At 46.6% G+C, this 23,181-nt stretch overlaps 1 protein-coding gene across 12 annotated transcripts in view; it reads left to right on the top strand.

Moving 5' to 3' along the window:
- THOC5 (THO complex subunit 5) overlaps nucleotides 1-22,946 on the top strand; it is a 48,987-nt gene extending 26,041 nt beyond the window's left edge. For 11 of the 12 annotated variants that reach the window (XM_054542970.2, XM_063722725.1, XM_054542971.2 and 8 more), the window contains 9 exons: nucleotides 1,270-1,378; nucleotides 6,156-6,257; nucleotides 7,142-7,238; nucleotides 8,106-8,220; nucleotides 9,878-9,981; nucleotides 10,128-10,215; nucleotides 19,387-19,502; nucleotides 20,189-20,379; nucleotides 22,755-22,946. In XM_054542970.2, coding sequence (XP_054398945.2) covers nucleotides 1,270-1,378; nucleotides 6,156-6,257; nucleotides 7,142-7,238; nucleotides 8,106-8,220; nucleotides 9,878-9,981; nucleotides 10,128-10,215; nucleotides 19,387-19,502; nucleotides 20,189-20,379; nucleotides 22,755-22,818 — 986 coding nt within the window. In that variant the 3' untranslated portion in view covers nucleotides 22,819-22,946. 12 annotated transcript variants of the gene reach the window in all.
- The last annotated feature ends 235 nt before the right edge of the window (nucleotides 22,947-23,181 follow it).

Here is a 23,181-nt window from a genome sequence, read left to right as displayed (position 1 = left end):
CTGGGCTCAAACGATCCTCCTGCCTTAGCCTCCTAAGTAGCTGGGACTGGAAGCGTGCACCACCGTGGCTGGCTTTGAGATAATTTTAGGCTCATGGAAGACTTGCCAAAATAACGTGAGTTCCTATATATTCTTCATTCAGCTTCCCTTAAAGTTACATCTTAATTAAAGATGGTATGATTAACAGTGATCCACACTACTCTTAATTTCATTGGCCCAATACTGTTAACAAAACGACAGAATTTTTTTAGTTTCTTCCTTTTTCAATTAATGTCCTTTTTCTGTCCCAAGATCCAAGCCAGGGTCTCAAAGTGCATTTAGTTGCCATGCTCCTTAGTCTGCTCTAGGCAGTGAGTTTCTCAGTCTTTCCTTGTGTTTCATGACCTTGATTAGACTGAGATTATGGATTTGGGGGGGGGGAGAATAGCATAGATGAGGTCGTCGCTATCATGTTGTATCAGGAGTACCTGGTATCACTGTGTTATTTCTGCTGATATTGACCTTGATCGCTTGGTTCCCTTTCCATCTTGTATTTGTTAGAAGCAGAGTCACTAAGTCCAGCCCATGCTCAAGGGCAGAGAAATTAAGCCCTACCTCTTGGTGGGAAGAGTAGCAAAGAATTTGTAGATGCTGTCTTTGCTTCTTTTTGTTCATTATATTACTGTTGTGATTTTTTTTTTCTTGAGACGGAGTCTCGCTCTGTCTCCCAGGCTGGAGTGCAGTGGCGCGATCTCTGCTTACTGCAAGCTCCGCCTCCTGGGTTCACACCATTCTCCTGCCTCAGCCTCCCAAGTAGCTGGGACTACAGGTGCCTGCCACCATGCCCGGCTAATTTTTTGTATTTTTAGTAGAGACGGGGTTTCACTATGTTAGCCAGGGTGGTCTGGATCTCCTGACCTCATGATCTGCCCGCCTCGGCCTCCCAGAGTGCTAGGATTACAGGTGTGAGCCACCGCGCCTGGCCAATTTTGTTTTTATAGTAAATGATTGTAAAAGTCTCTTTGAATTTTTCTGTGATTCTGTTTTTCTTTTTTTGTTATAATTTCAACTTTTATTTTCGATTCTGGGGATACATGTGCCGATTTGTTACACTATTTTGCCTGGTCCTGAGGTTTGGGGTATGAATGATCCCATCACCCAGGTAGTGGGCATAATACCTAGTAGTTAGTTTTTCAACGCTTGACCCCCTCCCTTACTACCCCCTATGACTCTGTTGACTCTGCTCTGAGTGTTTTGACTCATAAATTCTCTCATCGTCCTCCCCTCTAGATGACAGTGTGCTTCACCTGACTTTCTACTACCTCATGAACCTCAACATCATGACAGTAAAAGCCAAAGTGACGACTGCCACGGAGCTGATCACCCCCATCAGTGCAGGGTATTGAGCAGGCGCTCTGGGCAGTGACGTGCGGGATGGGGAGGTGATAAGAGCCTCATTGTGGGGCTGCTCTCGGTTCCTCCCTCTGGCTCTGGAGAGGGCCACGGCTGTGTTGACTTGTCTTGTATCCAGATGGACCAGAAGTCCTGGCACATCGCTGGTATTTAGAAAGCACTCTCTGACTTTAATTTGTGAAGTCCTCTTACTACACAGCAGATGATAAAAGTGACAACAGCATATTTGCAAATTGAGTAGGTGGGGCAGAGCACCAGCTTTTTGCTACCAGTGGAAAGTGTGTGAATATAAAATGAGATTTGGCAGACATTATTAGGTTGCCAAATTTAGGCCACTCTTTCCCTTTTCTCTTTCTATCCCAAGGTGCTGGGATTTTTGCTCCCCAGCTCAGCCCAAGCCCATGTCCTTATCTGGGTGGTGGGAGGACGGTGTTGGGTCCCTGTGAAAGTTTTGAGAAGAGTGAGCAGAGTCACAGTAATGACAGCCATCATCGCATCCCCAGGAAGGCCCTGACTACAGTGTTCTTTTTTTAATTTCTATTTTTGTTGATACACAGTCTCACTATGTTGCCCAGACTGGAGGACCATGGCATGATCATAGCTCACTGTGGCCTCAAACTTCTGGGCTGTAGTGATCCTCCTACCTCAGCCTCCTGAGTAACTAGGACTACAGGTGCACGCCACCGTGCCTGGCTGACTTTCTATTTTTATTTTATAGAAACGGGGTCTTGCTGTGTTGCCCAGGGTGGTCTTGAACTCCTGGCCTCAAGCACTCCTCCCATCTCTGCCTCTCACAGTGCTGGAATTCCAGGCATGAGTCACCTTATCCGGCCCAATCATGGCATTCTTCTTCTGCAAACATGGGTGGGAAGAACAGTCAAGGGGGGCTGAGGGTGAAGTAGCTTCCATTCACAAGATCACTGCCCTGACTTCGTCCCACTGTCAGCCGTAGAAAGACCACTGAGGCTTAGGGAGGTACAGCTCTGGTGCCTGGTGGAGCAGGGCTCTTTCCACCCCTTCCAGTTCTCCATGATGATGGTGTCTCTTGGGTTTTAGACTCTGCACTTAGAGTCCACATCCCCTTCAGGCCACAGCAGCTTTGGCTGCTGTGCCTGAGAGTGTTGTTGGACCCCCCAGAGGTGCTCTGGATGAAATTGACCCTGTTCCCATCTGACCCCAGCAGAGGGAGCCAAGGGCTTGCTTCTGAGCACCCAGTTACACTGTCCAGGGCTCTCAGTTCAATCAGGAGTTCCAGGGTCCCCGGATCGTGGTAGGGCTCATCATGAACATTCTGCTTGTTCATTTCTCAGGTGCCCTACATGCTAATAACAGGGCTGCAGCCTGGCTTTATTGCATGCACAACTCCACCTCTTCACTAAGCTGTATACCTGGCCTCAGAATCTGTTTCCTTGCTGTGTGGTTGTTAATTGTAATATCCCCTCCCAGGGTGCTTGTGAAGAGTCAGGTCAAGTGCTTAGCATAGAGGAAGCACTTGGTAAAGGACAGCTGATTTATAATCATTGACTCTTGTAACTTTCACAATAGCTCTACAAGGTGAGTTAACTGAAGCTCTGGACAGTTAAGGGGTAGCCTGAAGGTCACAGGTAGAGAGCGGAGAATTATGATTCGAAGTCAGCGAGACCTGTATACCACTGCTGTCATTGCCAGGTGGGCCCTGACCCCCAAACAGGGAGGAGACATAAAAGGAGATGCCACTGTGAAACCGGGATTAGGTCTTTTAGGCCTTCAGGTGTTGTCTAGCTCATCCTCCTTTTACAAATAGAGAAACTGAGGTCCAGGGAGCATACAACCAATTATCGCGGCACTGGACCTAAAGCCCGAGACTCTGGACTCCCAGCCCAGAAGCCTTTGCTCAAATACAGGCTGCCTTTGGCCACATGAAGACACCAACCTGGCATACAGTTTTATTGATTTATCTATTAAAACATAAGGGTATATTCTCACACTAATTCTTGAATCTCGTACTATCATTCTAATTTCCCTGATTCTTTTCATATATTTTTTGGGGGGAGGGAGGTTTCAGATAAACAATTTTTTTTTAATAGTTTTGTGTTTTGAGTCTGGATCACTATAAGGCCCATATGTTGCCAATGAGCAAAGCTTCTCTCAAGTGTCTTCTTATCAGAAGGTCCTGCCATCTTTTTTCTTTTCTCCTAAGATTCATTGTCTTGGGCTTTCCACCGTCTTTTTATTTGTTGGAGAAAATGGGTCGTTTGCTCTGTAGGTTCTACCTAGTCTGGATTTTGAGGACAGCATCCCTATGGTATCGTTAAATGTGTTTGTCTTTCTACCTGTATGTTATTGTGAACAGGGAGTTGGCTTAGAGACTTGATCAGATTACGTTTTTGAAATTTTTTTGTGGTGGTAGGGTAGGTAGAGGGCAGGACTGTATCATGGCTGTTGTTGAATACGTCCATCAACAGGCACAGGCTCTATTTTTGTGATGTTACTGTCTTGACGACTGTTGCCTAGATCCATTAATTCATTAGAGAATTTTTTAAAATTCTCCCTGACAGAGTCAATGTTTTTATTTTATTTTATTTTTATTTATTTATTTATTTATTTATTTATTTATTTATTTTGAGAAGGAGTCTCTCTGTGTCACCCAGGCTGGAGTGCAGCAGTGAGATCTCGGCTCACTGCCACCTTCACCTCCCTGGTTCAAGTGATTCTCCTGCCTCAGCCTCTCAAGTAGCTGGGATTACAGGCATGCGTCACCACGCCTGGCTGATTTTTGTATTTTTAGTGGAGATGGGGTTTTGCCATGTTGGCCAGGCTAGTCTTAAGAGTTAATGGTTTTGTTTTTTGTTTTCTTTTTTTCTTGAGACGGAGTCTCGCTCTGTCGCCCAGGCTGGAGTGCAGTGGTACGATCTCAGCTCACTGCAACCTCCGCCTCCTGGGTTCATGCAGTTCTCCTGCCTCAGCCTCCTGAGTAGCTGGGACTACAGGCGCGTGCCACCATGCTGGGCTAATTTTTGTATTTTCATTAGAGACGGGGTTTCACCATTTTGGCCAGGATGGTCTCTATCTCTTGACCTCATGATCTGCCCGCCTCGGCCTCCCAAAGTGCTGGGATTACAGGCGTGAGCCACTGCACCCGGCCACTGAGGTTTTTTTAATCCCTTATTTTTTATCAAAATTTTATAACAAAAATTTGACTGGTTAAAAAGTTTTTTTGTTTTGGTGTTATATTTTTATGACTATAAATAGCCTTTCCTTTTATGTTCATCATTTTTACCAAGTTCAGTTGTCTTAGCCACGTGTTGCAGATATAAATTTTGCCAAGAAGGTTTGATTCCTTCATCAGGTTTTGTCAATTAATAACCTTCATCGTGGGCAGTTTTAGTTCTGTTTTATTTATTTACTAATAGATTGAATCAATCTATTAGTAATAGTCCCTAAACACTTGCTAAAAGACTGAAATGTTTTATTTTATTTTATTTTATTAATTTTTTTGAGACAGAGTCTCGCTCTGTCACCCAGGCTGGAGTGCAGTGGTGCAATCTTGGCTTATTGCCAGCTCCACCTCCCAGGTTCACACCATTCTCCTGCCTCAGCCTCCCGAGTAGCTGGGACTACAGGCGCCCGCCACCATGCCTGGCTAATTTTTTTTTTTTTTTTTTTTTTTTTTTTTTTTGTATTTTTAGCAGAGACAGGGTTTCAACCGTGTTAGCCAGGATGGTCTCGATCTCCTGACCTCGTGATCCGCCCATCTCGGCCTCTCAAAGTGCTGGGATTACAGGCGTGAGCCACCGTGCCCGGCCTGAAATGTTTTATTTGTTTTGTAGTCAGTTCTCCATTTGAGGCGGTGAAGGGGGGCAAAGACCTTGGGGAACAGGGATACTCAGTGAGACAGAGTAGGGAAGAGCTGGAAGCCTCCACTGTCCTGGCATGGAGTTCCTGAAGGCATGCTGGGGCCAAAACACAGGATCGGCATGTGCTGCCCAAGTTGCTCCTGATGTTATCCGTGGAAAGATGAATGAGAACCCCCTTTGGTTCAGGGAAAGAATGGGCCTTGTCATCCTTTGTGATAAAATTACTACATTACCCTCCCACGTTATCTCTTCTTTGCTTGTCACATTTAATGACAAACTGTGCCCAAACCATCCCAGGTGGGCGGCAGTGGCGTCACTATTTCTCTCCGCTCGTAGCACTGGGTCACCTTGTCTCTAGTGTATGTGATTGTATCTTTTTCTGGGAACATACAGGGGGCCTTTTTCTGTGATTAGCATAAGATTTGGTCAAAATGAGATAGACATAGCACCAAAGCTATACACTTGTTCTCTCTGTAGCAGAAAGGAGTCTGTTCTGCTTTTATGAAAATTGAAATTATTTCTACTGCTGGTGTCATGGGACTTTGCTCCCCTGAGGTAAGGCCTTAGGCACCGTATAAATCTTGAAGGGATGAGTTTTTTAAAAATTAATGATTAAGAGTACTAGTCTGTTTGATCAGACAATATAAAGCCACCTCTAGCACTTACTAGCAGTGTGATCTTGAACAAGCCATATATTTTAAAGCCTTGAGTTTTTCCTCTATAAAATGGAAATGATAATCCTCCCTCATAGGGTTGTAAGGATGCAATGACCTCAAGCATATAAAGGGTCTGGCCCACAGAAAACCTTCAGTAAATGGTGGCATTGGTCATCAGTGAGACGTGGCATTACCATCCCCAAATGCCCAAGCCTATGTTGAAAAAAGATGTTGGCTGCATTCTCGCTGCTTACTATTTTTCCTTTTCTAGTGACTTGCTGTCTCCTGACTCAGTCCTGAGTTGCTTGTATCCTGGGGATCATGGAAAGAAAACTCCGAATCCAGCCAATCAGTATCAGTTTGATAAAGTTGGGTGAGTCAGCAGTTTCCTCCTCTCCCAGCTCTCTACTTCTGAGTTTCTCTGGTGGCTCAAGCTAAATGCTGGAGACCTGTTAGGGCCAGAGGTGACCCAGAGGATAGGAAAGACCACAGGGTAGAAGGAAATGCTTGTTCTTTCTTGCTTACAAGGCAAAGGGAGATCACAAAAAGGGTGGAAGGATCAAAACTCGGAAACATGCTGGGTGTAGTGGCTCACGCCTGTAATCCCAGCACTTTGGAAGGCCAAAGTGGGTGGATTCCTTGAGCTCAGGAGTTCGATACCAGCCTGGGCAACATGGCAAAACCCTGTTTTTGCAAGAAATACAAAAATTAGCCAGGCATGGTGGTGGGCATTTGTAGTTCCAGCTATTGGGGAGGCTGAGGTGGGAGAATTGCATGAGCCTAGGAGGTTAAGGCTGCAGTGAGCCATGGTCATGCTGCTGTACTCCATCCTGGGGGTAACAGAGCCAGACCCTGTCTCAAAACAAAAACAAAAAAAAAACCCTCTGGAAGCATAATAATACGTGATACAATAAAAATGTTTGACATTTTAATTATCCGAGGATTAATTTTTAAAATATTTTCTTAATTGTTAGACCAATAAAGACATTAGTACACTGCCTTTGTATTTGATATTTGCTTATAAGTTGAAGGCTGCAAGAAGAAAAGGAATAAGAGGAAAGTGAATTTGAGAGAGATGAAATTCACAATAGGGAACTGACAAAAGTTGAAGGGCTTTGCCAGCCGCCTGGCTGTGAACATGGCCAAACCTGCAGGACTGGCTGGTTTGTGGGGTGTGAGAGGATGGGAGGAGGCTGTATCCTGGGACCACAGCAGAAATGACTTACAGCACAATTTTATTTATCTTCTTTTCTGCAGCATCCTGACTTTGAGCGACTATGTACTTGAGCTAGGTCACCCCTATTTGTGGGTACAGAAGCTGGGTGGCCTCCACTTCCCCAAAGAGCAGCCCCAGGTCTGTACGCTGATCTCATCTAGTTGGCTGAGGAGCTTACCTCCTCTCTTCCTGTATAGACTCTAGAAAGGCCAGGCCAGGCGTGGTGGCTCACGCCTATAATCCTTGTACTTTGGGAGGCTGAGGCAGGTGGATCACCTGAGGTCAGGAGTTCGAGACCAGCCTGGCCAACATGATGAAACCCTGTCTCTACTAAAAATACAAAAAATTAGCGGGTGTGGTGTCACGTTCCTATAATCCCAGCTATTCAGGAGGCTGAGGCAGGAGAATCACTTGAACCAGGGAGGCAGAGGTTTTGGTGAGCTGAGAACATGCCACTGCACTCCAGCCTGGGCAACAAGAGCAAAACTCCGTCTCAAAAAAAAAGAAAGGCCTGTCATGGCCTTTGGAGTTTTGAACTCGCAGAATGTGTCCCCTCAGGGCTGTGACCTGTCTTTTATCCACTCAGGACACTAAAATGGCTTAGACTTACAAGAGTTCAGGTACGTTTTGCCTTTTCTCTGAGCCTAGTAGCCTTCTTGACCCAGGTAACTTCAGTCCTTGCTCTGGGACTCATGGCTGCAGGCTCTGCTGCCCTTGTTCTTGTGTGCAAGTGCCAAATATGAGGCATGAGCAGAAATCCAGGGGGCCTGGCCCCTTAGCAGAAGCCTGCCTTTCCTCAGGAGTTGGACACAGCTTCTCAAGAACCCAGCATATTGTGTTGTTTCTGCCAGGACTCAACGTCTGGCCTGTCATAGCAGACAAACCCTGCCATGTCTAAAGGGTACCCATCTTGGGGCATGGATAATCCAGGCTGCCGCAGGCAGGTGAGGTGCTTGGAAGAAGGGATAGGGGAGCCACGTGTGTGTGTCTCATTGTCACTCACAGCAAACAGTGATTGCTGACCACTCGCTGAGCGCCAGCCACATGGAAACCACTATGAAACTTCTGAAGACCAGGGTGCAGTCCCGCCTGGCCCTCCACAAACAGTTTGCATCCCTAGGTAAGCTGATGATGGGGCGGTGGTTTAAGAGTCACTCAGACAACATACGGACAACAACAACTTAGCCTTTCACTCAAAACTTGAATCCTGATGACAAATACAAGACCTGGATTCCTGGCTTTACGGAGTGGGCATCTTGGCAGAGCCACTGGGGAGAGCTCCAGGCCTGTCCAGGCAGAGGACTGAGCTCCCCCTTAGAGCCATCAGTGCTGTCCTGCCTCACAGAGGAGGCCCAGAGCCATTGGGTGGCACAAGTTTGTCGACTGGTCAGGGGCAGCTTATCCTAGGTCATGCATTGCAGATTTTGACGTGCACTGGACACATATTTAATGAGATCCTGATTCATGCCAGGCACTGAGCATAGTGCTGGGGGAAGAACTGAGCACAATGAACCCCTGCCCCTGGCTCTGTGGCTCACAGTCAGCTTATTTGAATATCCAGGGAGGAACTCGCATATCCCTTCCCCAAGGCCTACTGACCTCGTGTTCCCCAGGGTGAGGCTGAGCCTGTGTTTTCTTCTAAGCTCCCAAGTGATAATGATGAGCCACTGACTTCGGTGGTGGCATTTGGGGGCTTCTTTTAGTTTATTCACTCAGTAAATGGCTGTCAAATGCTTACCATGTTCAAGGTACTTAGGGTGGCAGGGGGATGGGGTCAAGATTTTTCTGATCTAAAAGAGTCTCTGGGCCAGGCGCAGTGGCCCTTGCCTGTAATCATAGCACTTTAGGAGGCCAAGGCAGACAGATCACTTGAGGTCAAGAGTTAAAGACCAGCCTGCCAACATGGTGAAACTCCGTCTCTACTAAAAATACAAAAATTAGCTGGGCATGGTGGTGTGCACCTGTATTCCCAGCTACTCAGGAGGCTGAAGCAGGAGAATTGCTTGAACCTGAGAGGCGGAAGTTGCAGTGAGCTGAGATCGCATCACTGTATTCCAGCCTGGGCAACAAAGTGAGACTACATCTCAAAATAAAAAGTAAAAAATAAATTAAAAAAAGAGTCTCTGTCAGGAAAGGCATTGGGTTTCCAGGACACATCTGGAGACCACTCCCCACCAGTTCTTAGACTCCACATGGCTGCCGATCTCTCCAGAGCACTGATGTTTGTCCATCGGGCCATGCTCCCCATCAGCATTGCTGAGTTTGTTTTGTCCGAAGGTAGGGAGCTTGTCGTTCTGGACAGTACTTACTGTGTTGGCATATTTGCTTATTGAAATGCCAGCAGGAATTTACCCTGGAGCAGTTCTCTGGCTCTTCTCCCTGACACACAACACTTCAGTTGTTTCCTCCATCAAGGTCAGCTATGAAAACACAGGCCTCTAGGCTATTTGATCTAATTAACGGTCACTGCTGCAGGGGCACCCTCCCTAGTTCTGACTGTAGGGGTTTTTCTTTGGCAGGCTATCATTTGCATTAAAGAGAAAGCACCATAAGTGCTGGCACTGGATCTGGCCACAAGCACATAGCACTGGGTGAAGGTCAGGTTGACATGCTTGCATTCCTCGCACGTGTTGACCTGGGTACTTCCTGAGTACCAGGTATACCAGGATAGCTGGCCGGGCCATCTAAGCCCTTCACAGAGCCCCAGGAGGATGCTAGTTACTCATCTGTGGCACCTGATTTCTACCTGTGACGTCACCTGTCTTGTTTTCTTTTAGAACATGGCATTGTGCCAGTTACCAGTGATTGCCAGTACCTCTTCCCTGCCAAGGTTGTCTCTCACCTGGTGAAATGGGTGACAATTGCCCATGAGGATTACATGGTAGGTGAAGGAGTGACAAGTTACCCTTACTGTCCTGAGGATTGCAGGACCATGTCACCTTTCAGCTCCTGCCACCTCACTGGAAGGGCAAGGGATTTAACCAGAGGAGCCAGCAGTTCACTTCTTGTCTGTGGTACCTCTTCTAGGAGCTGCATTTCACCAAAGACATTGTGGATGCAGGACTGGCTGGGGACACCAATCTCTACTACATGGCGCTCATCGAAAGGGGCACAGGTAATTGCTCTGCTGATTACAGGGGTTCTGGACAAAGGGCGCTGCCAAGAATCAAACATTCTCGGGGGTTGCCCAAAGAAAGCAGAAGATCCTGGAGTCCTGCTGCAAGGACTTAACAGATAATAATGATCTTGAGAGCCTGTTCAGCAGGGACTCATTCTGCAACACAGTCACACACACGCTGTGTCTTACTGAACCCTCACTGCAGTCTTAGGGGTGGTGCTGTCATTTCCATTTTACACAGGAGGAAATTCGGGCTTAGTTGCAAGCCCAGTCTGAGTGCTGAGCCTGAGCTCTTTGCTCTTTCCTTCACCACTTTCTAGTACCGGACATCTCCTCCTTCTCCCTCTTCATAACAGGGCTGAGGTGTCACCCTCAGGTTGTAAAGGGCAGGGTCACAGGGCTTCCCTCCCTCTTCTGCAGTCCATGCACTCACTTTAGAGGCATCGAAAGCTCTGATTCTTCACACCTCTTCTGGCATCTGACTCTGCCAGGGCTCCCTGCTGAAGTCCTGGGATGTTGTGTTTGGGCTGTTGTGCTGTTGTCCCACCCAAGCCGCAGCAAGCCTGGCACTGCCCGTGGGATCTGACACTCCCAAGACTTGGTGCTGAGCTGAGGAAAGTTGTCTGTAGTTCTAAGACAGTTCCAGAACTGTAAGGAAGGGCTGAACTCTTTGGTATCAGAATTTCTGTCCTCACTACCCAACTTTGTTCTCTTTCTATTCTTCATGTCTTTTAAAAAAAAATTCTGAAGAAACTGAATATTACAGATACAGTTGAGGCCTCCCTATCCCACTTTATTCCCTTTCTCCTAATAAGTGACCACTATTTGGATTTTATGCATTTGCTTTCCATCCTTTCCCCACCACACACTTTTTTTTTTTTTTTTTAATTAGAGATAAGGTCTTGCTTTGTCGCCCAGGCTGGAGTGCAGTGGCACAATCATAGCTCACTGCAATCTTGAACTCCTGGACTCAAGCAATCCTTCCACCTTAGCTCCCTGAGTAGCTGCGACTACAGGTATGCTACCATGCTCGGCTAAGATTTTGATTTTTGATTTTGTTTTTGTTTTTTTGTAGAGGCAAGTTCTTACTATGTTGCCAAGCCTGGTCTCAAACTCCTGGCCTTTATCCCAAAGTGCTGGGATTGTAGGCATGAGCCATCATGCCTGGGCTCTCCCCTTGTAAAATTTAATTTAACTTAATTTATTTTTTGAGACAGGGTCTTGCTCTGTTGCCTAGACTGGAGTACAGTGGCTCAGTCATGGCTCACTGCAGCCTCAACTGCCCGGGCTCCAGTCATTCCCTTACCTTAGCCTCTTGAGTAGCTGGGGCTGCAAATGTGCACCACCATGCCTGGCTAATTTTTTTTTATTTTTATTTATTTATTTTTTTGTAGTAGAGATAAGGTCTTGCTTTGTTGCCCAGGCTAGTCTCGAACTCCTAGGTTTAAGTGATCCTCCCAACTCGGCCTCCCAAAGTGCTGGGATTGCAGGCATGAACCACTACACCCGGTCTTCCTTTTACCTCATCCCTAAACAACATAAAGTACAGGCATACCTCAGAGATATTGCAGGTTCAGTTGCAGACTACCACAATAAAGCAGACTTCGCAATAAAGTAGGTGACACAAATTTTTTGGTTTCCCAGTACATATAAAAGTTATGTTTGCACTATAGTCTAAGTGTACAATAGCATCAAGTTTTTAAAAAACAATATACAGCCAGGCATAGTGGCTCATGCCTGTAATCCCAGCACTCTGGGAGGCTGAGGCGGGCGGATCACCTGAGGTCAGGAGTTCGAGACCAGCCTGGCCAACATAGTGAAACCCTGTCTCTACTAAAAATACAAAAATTAGCTGGGCATGGTGGCATGCACCTGTAGTCCCAGCTACTCAGGAGGCTGAGGCAGGAGAATTGCTTGAACCCAGGAGGTGGAGGTTACAATGAGCCAAGATTGTGCCACTGCACTCCAGCCTGGGAGAGACAGAGCAAGACTCTATCTCAAAAAAAAAAAAAACAAAAAAAACAATATATATACCTTAATTTAAAAGTACTGGCTGGGCACGGTGGCTCACGTCTGTAATCCCAGCACTTTGAGAGGCCGAGGCGGGCGGATCACGAGGTCAGGAGATCGAAACCATGGTGAAACCCTGTCTCTACTAAAAATACAAAAAATTAGCTGGGCGTGGTGGCGGGCGCCTGTAGTCCCAGTTACTTGGAGAGGCTGAGGCAGAAGAATGGCGTGAACCCGGGAGGCGGAGCTTGCAGTGAGCCGAGATCGCGCCACTGCACTCCAGCCTGGGTGACAGAGACTCTGTCTCAAAAAGAAATAAATAAATAAATAAATAAAAGTACTTTATGGGCTGGGCACAGTGGCCCACGCCTGTAATCCCAGCACTTTGGGAGGCTGAGGTGGGAGGATCATTTGAGGTCAGGAGTTCAAGACCAGCCTGGCCAACATAGCGAAACCCTCTCTCTACTGAAAATACAAAAGTTAGCCAGGGTTGATGATGGGCACCTGTAATCTCAGCTACTTGGGAGTCTGAGGCAGGAGAATTGCTCGAACCCGGGAGGTGGAGGTTGAAGTCAGCCAAGATCGCACCACTGCACTCCAGCCTGGGTGATAGAGCGAGACACTGTCTCAAAAAATAAATAAAAATACTTTATTAGGCCAGGTGCAGTGGCTCATCCCTGTAATCCCAGCGCTTTGGGAGGCCGAGGCAGGCAGATCACTTGAGTCCAAGAGATTGAGACCAGCCTGGGCAACATGGTGAAACCCCGTCTCTACTAAAATACAAAAATTAACAAGGTATGGTGGCACACACCTGCAGTCCCAGCTAGTCAGAACAATTGTCCTTGAGGCAAAAGAATCTTGAATCTGGGAGGCAGAGGTTATAGTGAGCCGAGATTGTGCCACTGCACTCCAGCCTGGGTGAAAGAGAGAGACCCTGTCTCAAAAAACAAAACAAAACAAAAACCACCTCTATTGCTGAAAAATACTAGTGATCATCTGAGTCTTCAATGAATCGTGATCTTTTTGCTGGTGGAGGTCTTGCCTTAGTGTGGATGGCTGCTGACTGATCCAAGTCATGGTTGCTGAAGGTTGGTGTGTCTGTGAGAATTTCTTAAAATAAGACAACAACAAAGTTTGTTGCATCGGTTGACTCTTCCTTTCATGAAAGATTTCTCTATAGCATGTGATGCTGCTTGATAGCAGTTTACCCATGGTGGAACTTCTTTCAGAATTGAAGTCAGTCCTCTACAACCCTCCCGCTGCTTTATCAACTAAGTTTACGTAATATTCTAAATCCTTTGTTATAATTTCAGCAATGTTCATAGCATCTTCCCAGGAGTAGATTCTATCTCAGGAAACCGTTTTCTTTGTTCATTCATCAGGAGCAGCTCCTCATTTGTTAAAATTGTATCATGAGATTGCAGCAATTCAGTCACGTCTTTAGGCTCCACTTCTACTTTATAATAGTTATGTTGCTATTCCCACCACATCTGCAGTTACTTCCTCCACAGAAGTCTTGAAGTCCTCAAAGTCATGATGGTTGGAATCAGTTTCTTCCAAACTTCTGTTAGTGTTGATATTTTGACCTCCTCCCATGAATCACAAATGTTCTTAATGGCATCTAGAATGGTGAATCCTTTCCAGGTTTTCGATTTACTTTGCCTAGATCCATCAGAGGAATCACTGTTTATGGCAGTTATAACCTTACAAAATGTATGTCTTAAATAATACGACTTGAAAGTCAGAATGACTCCTTGATCCATGAGCTGCAGAATGGATGTTTTATTAGGCATGAAAATATTTATCTCCTTGTACACCCCCATCAGTGCTTTTGAGTGACTAGGTACATTGTCAATGAGCAGGTCTCAGCAGTGGGCTTAAAATAATTCAGTAAACCATGCTGTAAACAGATGTGCTGTCATCCAGGCTTTGTTCCATTTATAGAGCACAGGCAGAGTAGACTTAGCATAATTCTTAATGGCCCTAGGATTTTTGGAATGGTAAATGAGCATTGGTTTCAACTTAAAGTCACCAGCTGTATCAGTCTAACAAGAAACTCAGCTTACCCTTTGAAGCTTTGAAGCCAGGCATTGACTTCTCTCTAGCTCTGAAGTCCTAGATAGTGTCTTATTCCGATAGAAGACCATTTCATCTACATGGAAAATCTATTGTTGGCCAGAAAAGTGGCTCACACCTGTTAATTCCAGCACTTTGGAAGGCTGAGGCGGGTGGATCACTTGAGGTCAGGAGTTTGAGACTAGCCTGGCCAACATAGTGAAACCAATCTCTACTAAAAATACAAAAATTAGCTGGGGCGTGGTGGCACATGCCTGTAGTTCTAGCTACTCGGGAGGCTGAGGCAGGAGAACTGCTTGAGCCCAGGGGGCGGAGATTGCAGTGAGCTGAGGTTATGCCACTGCACTCCAGCCTGGGTGACAGAGTGAGACTCCATGTAAAAAAAAAAAAAAAGAAAATGTATTGCTTAGGCTGGGCGTGGTGGCTCATACCTGTAATCCCAGCACTTTGGGAGGCTGAGGGCGGGCGGATCACTTGAGGTCAAGAGTTCGAGCCAACCTGGCCAACATGGCAAAACTGCGTCTCTACTAATAATACAAAAATTAGCTGGGCATGGTGGTGGGTGCCTGGAATCCCAGCTACTGGGGAGGCTGGGGCACGAGAATCACTTGAACCCAGGAGGTGGAGGTTGCAGGAGGCAATATCGTGCCACTGCACTCCAGCCTGGGCGACAGAGTGAAACTGTGTCTCAAAAAAAAAGAAAAAAAAAAAAAAATATATATATATGTATACACACACACACATATATACACACACATATATATACACACATATACATATATATATCTATAATTTAGTGTAGCTATCTTCTTCAGTGATCTTAGCTAGATCGTCTTATTAACTTGCTGTAGCTTCTATATCAGCAGTTGCGGCTTTGCCTTGCAATTTTATGTCATGGAGATGACTTCTTTCCTTACACCTCATGAACCAACCTCTGCTAGCTTCAGACTTTTGTTCCACAGCTTCCCTCACATCTCTCAGCCTTCATAGAATTGAAGAGAGTTAGGGCCTTGCTCTGGTTTAGGCTTTGGGCTTAAGGGAATGTTGTGGCTGGTTTGATCTTCTATTCAGACCACTAAAACTTTCTCCATATCAGTGGCTGTTTTGCTTTCTTATCATTCATGTATTTACTAGAGTGCCACTTTTAATTTCCTTCAAGCACTTTTAATTTCTTTCTGCTTGGCCCTTTGGCTTCAAGGGACTTAGCATTTGGCCCATCTCGGTTTTCAACATGTCTTCCTCCCTGAGTGTAATCATTTCTAGCTTCTGATTTAAAGTGAAAGATGTACAACTCTTCCTTTCATTTGAACACTTCCAGGCTGTTGTAGGGTTATTAATTGTCCTAATTTCAATATTGTGTCTCAGGGAATAGGGAAGCCTAAGGAGAAAGAGACAGATCTTCTTCTTGGTCAGTAAGAACACACACAGCATTTATCAGTGAAGTTTGCCATCTTTTTAAAAATTTTTTTAAGACGGAGTCTCTGTCACCCAGGCTGGAGTGCAGCACCGCAATCTTGGCTCACTGCAACTTCTGTCTCCTGGGTTCAAGCAATTCTCCTGCCTCAGCCTCCCTAGTAGCAGGAACTACAGGTGCATACCACCACGTCCAGCTAATTTTTCGTATTTTTAGTAGAGGCAGGGTTTCACCATGTTGGACAGGCTGATGTTGAACTCCTGACCTCAAGTGATCTACCCGCCTCGGCCTCCCAAAGTGCTGGGATTACAGGCTTGAGCCACCGCACCCGGCCGAAGTTTGCCATCTTCTATATTGCAGTTCATGGCGCCCCTAAACAATTACAATGGTAACATCGAAGATCACTGATCATGGAATCACCCAAACAGCTACAATGATAATGAAAAAATTTGAAATATTGCAAGAATTACCAAAATGTGACAGAGACATGAAGGGAGCACATACTGTTGAGAAAATGGTGCCATTAGACTCGTTCAAGGCAGAGTTGCCACTTAACCTTCAGTTTGTAAAAAGCATGATAAAGTGAAGCACAATAAAATGAGGTGTGCTGGTACTGTTTTGAAAGGTCACAAAATATTCAGTCCAAGAAATTTACAAGCCCAAAAGAGGGGACCTCATTAGAAGAGATCACTTCTGCTTTCTGGCTGAGCTGATGAAAGCTTGGAAAGACCATAAGTATTCTAGATTCATACATGGAATGAATGTGATCATTAAAATTTTCATTTGAGGCCAGGTGTGGTGGTACACGCCTGTAATCCCAGCACTTTGGGAGGCCGAGGCGGGCAGATCACGAGGTCAGGAGATCGAGATCAACCTGGCTAATATGGTGAAACCCCGTCTCTACCAAAAAATACAAAAAGTTAGCCGGGCATGGTGGCGGGCGCCTGTAGTTCCAGCTACTTGGGAGGCTGAGGCAGGAGAATGGCGTGAATCCGGAAGGCGGAGCTTGCAGTGAGCCAAGATCGAGCCACTGCACTCCAGCCTGGGCGACAGAGCAAGACTCCGTCTCAAAAAATATATATATATATTTTTTCATTTGAGTGCATTGTGAAATTGCAAAGCAAAATTTAGACGAATAAGTGGGCAACAATTGCAAATATAATTCTTCAGTCATGGTCGGGCGCGGTGGCTCAGGGCTGTAATCCCAGCACTTTGGGAAGCTGAGGCGGGCAGATCACGAGGTCAGGAGATGGAGACCATCCTGGCTAACATGGTGAAAGCCCGTCTCTACTAAAAATACAAAAAATTAGCTGGGCTTGGTGGCGGGCGCCTGTAGTCCCAGCTACTCGAGAGGCTGAGGCAGGAGAATGGCGTGAACCTGGGAGGCGGAGCTTGCAGTGAGCTGAGATGGCGCCACTGCACTCCAGCCTGGGCGACAGTGCGAGTCTCCGTCTCAAAAAAAAAAAAAAAAAAAAAATTCTTCAGTCATTTTACAGCAGATCCATTTGGAAACTTTCTGTAGTGTGAATTTAAAAATTGGTGAACAGCCTGGGCGTGGTGGCACACGCCTGTAATCCCAGCACTTTTAGGTGGAGGGGGGTGGATCATGAGGTCAGGAGTTCAAGACCAGCCTGGCCAAGATGGTAAAACCCCATCTCTACTAAAAATACAAAAATTAGCTGGGAGCGGTGGCGCATGCCTGTAATTCCAGCTACTTGGGAGGCTGAGGCAGGAGAATCGCTTGAACTTGAGAGGCGGAGGTTGCAGTGAGCTGAGATCAGGCCATTGCACTCCAGCCTTGGTAACAAGAGTGAGACTGTCTCAAAAAAAAAAAAAAAAAAAAAAAAAAAAAAAACAACTGGTGAACAGAGATAAATCCAGAAATTTATGCTGATTGTTAGGACAGAAGCAATACAGCAGCAGAGAAAGAAAATACTTTTTATTTTATTTTTATTTTTTATTTATTTAATTGTTTATAGGGATGAGGTCTTGCTATGTTGACCAGGCTGGTCTTAAACTTCTGGCTTCAAACCATCCTTCTGCCTCAGCCTGCCATTGTGCTGGGATTACAGGCGTGAACCACAATGCCTGGCCAGAAAGCACTTTTTATTTATTTATTTTGAGACGGAGTCATGCTTTGTTGCGTAGGCTGGAGTACAGTGGCATGATCTCAGCTCACTGCAACCTCCACCTTACCAGGTCCAAGTGACCCTCCCGCCTTGGCCTCCTAAGCAGCTGGGATTACAAGCATGTCCCACTAGGCCTGGCTAATTTTTGTATTTTTACTAGAGATGGGATTTCACTATGTTGGCTGGGCTGGTCCTGACCTCAAGTGATCCACCCACTTCTGCCTCCCAAAGTGCTGGGATTATAGGCGTGACCCACCATGCCCAGTCCAGAACGCACTTTTTGGGGGACAGGGGGAGGTAAAGCAACCTTATTTTTTTTTTTGAGACAGAGTCTTGCTCTGTCACCCAGGCTGGAGTGCAGTGGCACGATCTCTGCTCACTGCAAGCTCCACCTCCTGGATTCAAGCGATTCTCCTGCCTCAGCCTCCTGAATAGCTGGGACTACAGTCGCCCGCCACCATGCCCAGCTACTTTTTTGTATTTTTAGTAGAGACGGGGTTTCACCGTGTTAGCTAGGGTGGTCTCGATCTCCTGATCTCGTGATCCGCCAGCCTCGGCCTCCCAAAGTGCTGGGATTACAGGCGTGAGCCACCGCGCCAGCCACAACTTTTAATTAATGTTCTGACTGATAGGGAAGAATTATGTTAACCTCTCCTCTCCTCTCCTCTGTTATTTGAATAACTAGTGGTCAGAGAATTAAAGTCTCCCCCCCAAAAATAACTAAAAAGGAATGGCATACCTATCCCACTTGAGAAGATAAATGTCTTCCTGTTGAAAAAGGCAAAGGCTTTCACCAGAGAACAAATGAGTATGTTCAAAAACACAAATATTTTGTTTAATGATTATGAACACAGCTTTGATATCAGCCAGTTCTGGCTAAACTCAGCACTGCTACTTTCCAACTATTTGATGGTAGGGAAGTTTCTGTCAGAGCCTGTTTCTTTTTGTGTAAAATGAGGATGAGGATAATAGTACCTAACTCATAGAATTATTGTTAGGATGAAATAAAATGTGTCTAGAGGGTTTAGCACAGTGCCTGGGATACAGTAAGGACTCTCTACATGTTGGCTAGTGTAAAGAATTTTATGTAACAAAGTATGTAAAAATCAAATGAAGAAAATAGAGAAAATATATTTGATGTGACAGTTGATACACAATATTGTTGAAAAATTAGTAAGCTTTCACATGGAGAAAACCTTAGCTTGCTGGCAAATAAAGAAATGACTATTACACTTCTATCAAAGTAGCAAATAGAACTCATGGAGAGAGCCAAGGTGGACCAGACTCTGGGGAGTCCGCAGCTTTGTGGCACAGTAAATATGTCAAAGTCCTTGGAGAGACCAATTATAGGACCTCACATTCTGCAAGCTGGCAATTCCACTTAGGACATTCTGGAACAGTTGGTACCAGAACATACTCTGCAGCATTCAGATTAATAGGAGACATCTGAGCTAGCCTCAGGGGTGCAGTGGGGAGGCTGCCATGGCTGGCAAGCTGGGTCTTAGAACTGAGCATTTCCCCTCTCTCCTCTCTTCCCAGCCAAACTGCAGGCCGCTGTGGTGTTGAACCCTGGCTACTCCTCCATCCCACCTATTTTCCAGCTTTGTTTGAACTGGAAAGGGGAGAAAACCAACAGCAACGATGACAACATTCGGGTAAGACCCAGCTGGGGATGACAGGAGGAGCAGGCAGAGCTCCCGGGGGAGGTGGCCGTGGCAGAACCCACTGCAGCTGAGGGCTTGGGCACTGCCTTAATTCCCAGAACAGAAGGTTGTGCCAGGATTTGTAGAATTTGCTGGAGCTTGTGTGGTGTAATAGGGGAAAGAGCCCAGACCTACTTGCCTTCCTTGGGGTCCACAGGTTTCCCCACTTAGAGAGTAAGGAGAAATACCTACCTTGAAAGGTTATTGGCTTGGGCTCCTATAAAAAATGTGAATAAGCTCTGAAGCATTATAGAAGCACTGGAATGACATGAGGAATGACATCACTGCAGCTGTTAATCAGCATTGCTGCTACTAAATCAAATGTGCCACGGAACACATTTTTAACCAACATCTTCTGACTTAGGTCTTATTTTGAGACTCCTTCCCTGCACACCTCCGTTTTCCTGGCTGTGGGCATATGAGGCAGGGAAAGCTATGGGTCAGAATCAGGAGGACCTCATTGTCTTGATGAGGGGGCCTGAGGACAAGCCAGTCTAGCTTGATCTGATGGCCTAGCCTCTGGCCCAGCCCCTGCAGAGGCATCAGTGCTCGAGCCCATCCAGGGATGGAAGCCCAGCCAGCATGGTCCCCCACACGCAGGAAGGTAGTGCTGAGATCCTGGCTTTCCCATCACACAGGCCATGGAGGGCGAAGTCAATGTGTGCTACAAGGAGCTGTGTGGCCCTTGGCCCAGCCACCAGCTGTTGACCAACCAGCTGCAGCGGCTGTGTGTGCTGCTGGATGTTTACCTGGAGACCGAGAGCCACGACGACAGTGTGGAGGGGCCCAAGGAATTTCCCCAGGAGAAGATGTGTCTGCGGCTCTTCAGGTGAGGGGAGGGCTGGGGCTCTGGTGACTTCTCACGGTGATGTGGGGCGGAGATCAGAGCCAGATTTTCTGGGGAGAGCTTGCTTCTTCCTTCCTGAAACTTCCCCTGCAGCCCGTGCCTATCACTCTGGTCCACCTGTTTTTCACTAACACCTCCTGAAGGTGTTAGTGCCAGGTCTGAGCCAAGAGGATTTGGCTGAACTTTATTTTCTATACTTTCTGTGGAAAACAATAGAGTTTGTTTGCTTTTTACTGTCCAAATAAGCTTTTTAAACTGTGTGCATCCTCGCCTGTCCCCAGGGAGTCTGCTGTGGTCTTTCTAGGGTACTGTCCTGTCAGTGAGAATCACAGCTTAGGCAGTCAGGTGGCACAGAAGGAACCAGCTTCAAAGTAAGACAGATAGGAGTGCAGATCTCTGTTTTGCCGCTGACCTTAGAAGAGTCACTTCTGCTTAGCTCTGAGCCCTTCCCCAGCTTTTTTTTTTTTTTCTTTCCTTTTCTTTGAGACACGGTCTTATTCTCTCGCCCAGACTGGAGTGCAGCAGCATGATCATAGCCCACTGTAGCCTTGCAGTCTTGACCTCTGGGGCTCAAACAGTCCATCTACCTCAGCCTCCCTAGTAGCTGGGACCACAGGCATGCACCGCCACACGCAACTAATTTTTAAATTTTTTTGTAGAGATGGGGTTTCACCATATTAGCCAGGCTGGTCTCAAACTCCTAGGCTCAAGTGATCAGCTTGCCTCAGCCTCCCAAAGTTCTGGGATTACAGGCGTGAGCCATTGTGCCCGACCCCCATTTTCTAAAGACAGAAGTGGTGAAAGTAATACCTTCTAGCTCATGATGAAGCAGAAGTAATTCATATAAAGTCCTGGCACTGGACTGGGACTCGGAAAATGCCAGCAGTTCCTGACAGCTTGGTACTCAAGAGTGTCTGGGCTCATGGCACTTCCAGCTACTTTTCCTTTCTCTTCCGTTTTGGATCCTTTATTTCCCTTTCAGCCCCTAACTCATGTTCTTTTAAGAGTCAGTTTCAAAACTGTAGATTTCACTGCTCAGGCGTCCCTTCCCTTCTGAGTGAGGTTGGGGAGGAGCAGTGTTTGGGAAGGAAGAGGAGTGATCATCTGTTTCTAATCAGAACGTCCCTCCTTGTTCCCTGTCAAACAGTGCCTTACCTCTCCCTCACCTTGTTCTCTGTTCCCTGTCAGTCTAAGCAGTGCCTTACCTCTCCCTCACCTTGTTCTCTGTTCCCTGTCAGTCTAAACAGTGATTTACCTCTCCCTCACCTTGTTCTCAGACAGCCAGTTCCAGCCCCTAGAAGCAGTCCCAGCATCCTTTCACCTCATCTGACACCTCCACTGGCCTGGTTCATTGTGTTGTCTCATAATAACCAGTTCCAGCTCTGAGTGGCTGCTGGGAGGTGGAGCTGGTGGCCAGATGCTGGCACCTTCTAGGACTTGCTCTCCCGAGAGGGCTTGTGTAAGACCTCAGCTCTTCCCACCTGCCCAGCCCACTCTAGCACATTGCCAGGGTGGGAACTCTCACATGGCCAGCATTGATTTCCTCTTCTCCAGTGGTTCCCAAAGGACCCATTTCTTTTTCTTTTTTCTTTTTTTTTTTTTGAGACGGAGTCTCATTCTGTCTCCCAGGCTGGAGTGTAGTAGCACAATCTCGGCTCACTGCAACTTCCACCTCCCGGCCAAAGGACCCCATTCTTGAAGGGCTTTGTTGTGTCTCCAGGCTGAGCTCCTCTGTCAGCATTCTGGGAAGGTGCTCCTTCGTGACTCAGATCCAGTTAACTCTATGGCCGGTAGATGTGAGAGGCAAGGCTCTCCGGCCAGGATGCAGAGTGCTGGCATGGGCAGCAAGAGACCTGAGGCCAGGAGTTCCACCAGCCTGGCCAACATGGCAAAACCTAAACTAAACCTCAACCTAAACCCAGGCGTGGTGGTGCATGCCTGTAATCCCAGCTACTTGGGAGGCTGAGGTACAAAAATCCTTTGAACCCGGGAAGCAGGGGTTGCAGTGAGCCGAGATCGCGCCACTGCACTCCAGCCTGGGCGACACAGAGACTCTGTCTCAAAAAATAAGAAAAGGAACAATCCTAAAAAGTGAAGGTGCCCAAAGCTATGTCCCCGAAGTGCCACTGTCACTGAGGGCCTTTCCAAGTTTGTGTTCACTCATTTGCAAGCACAAAAAGACATTTTTACAAAAATAGTATCGCACCTTATATGTTGTTCTGCCGTATGCTTTTCTCAACAACATTCTTTGTCATGTAACTCTGCCTCTTTTTTTTTCCCTTGTGTGAATGAACCATAATTTATTTTATCAGCCTAGAAGGTGTGTTATTAACTACTCCATTCTCCTATTTCTCTAGGGGTCCCAGCAGGATGAAGCCGTTTAAATACAACCATCCTCAGGGATTCTTCAGCCATCGCTGACCTCCCGCCCAGCCCGTTGTTTCCCCCAAGGCCTCACCCTGAGCACTGGGCTTCTTCTTTCTGCTCTGGCCCACATGTGACTCTTGATATTCTCCAAAGACACCAGCCGATTAAAAAGCGTCACCTGACCAGCGGCCTTTGTCTGTGGTTCCTGGCGGGGTGGCTTTGCAGTCTGGAAGGGCAGATGGGAGCTGTTGACACAGTGTGAAAAAGCATTTGTAGAGAGACTTTTTCTCAGCAGCCAAGAAAAGCAGAGTGGAAAAAGATTCCAGTCTGCAGAGAGATGCTTACCTGTTGTCTATGCACACCCTATTTCTGCTTTGGGGGGGTGAGGTCCTCATGATCTTGTATTTATTATCCCAA

Source organism: Pongo abelii, chromosome 23, assembly GCF_028885655.2.
Source record: "Pongo abelii isolate AG06213 chromosome 23, NHGRI_mPonAbe1-v2.0_pri, whole genome shotgun sequence".
NCBI classification, from domain to species: domain Eukaryota; kingdom Metazoa; phylum Chordata; class Mammalia; order Primates; family Hominidae; genus Pongo; species Pongo abelii.
The sequence above is the reverse complement of the archived record's forward strand: the minus strand, read 5'-3'. Positions and strand labels throughout refer to the sequence as shown.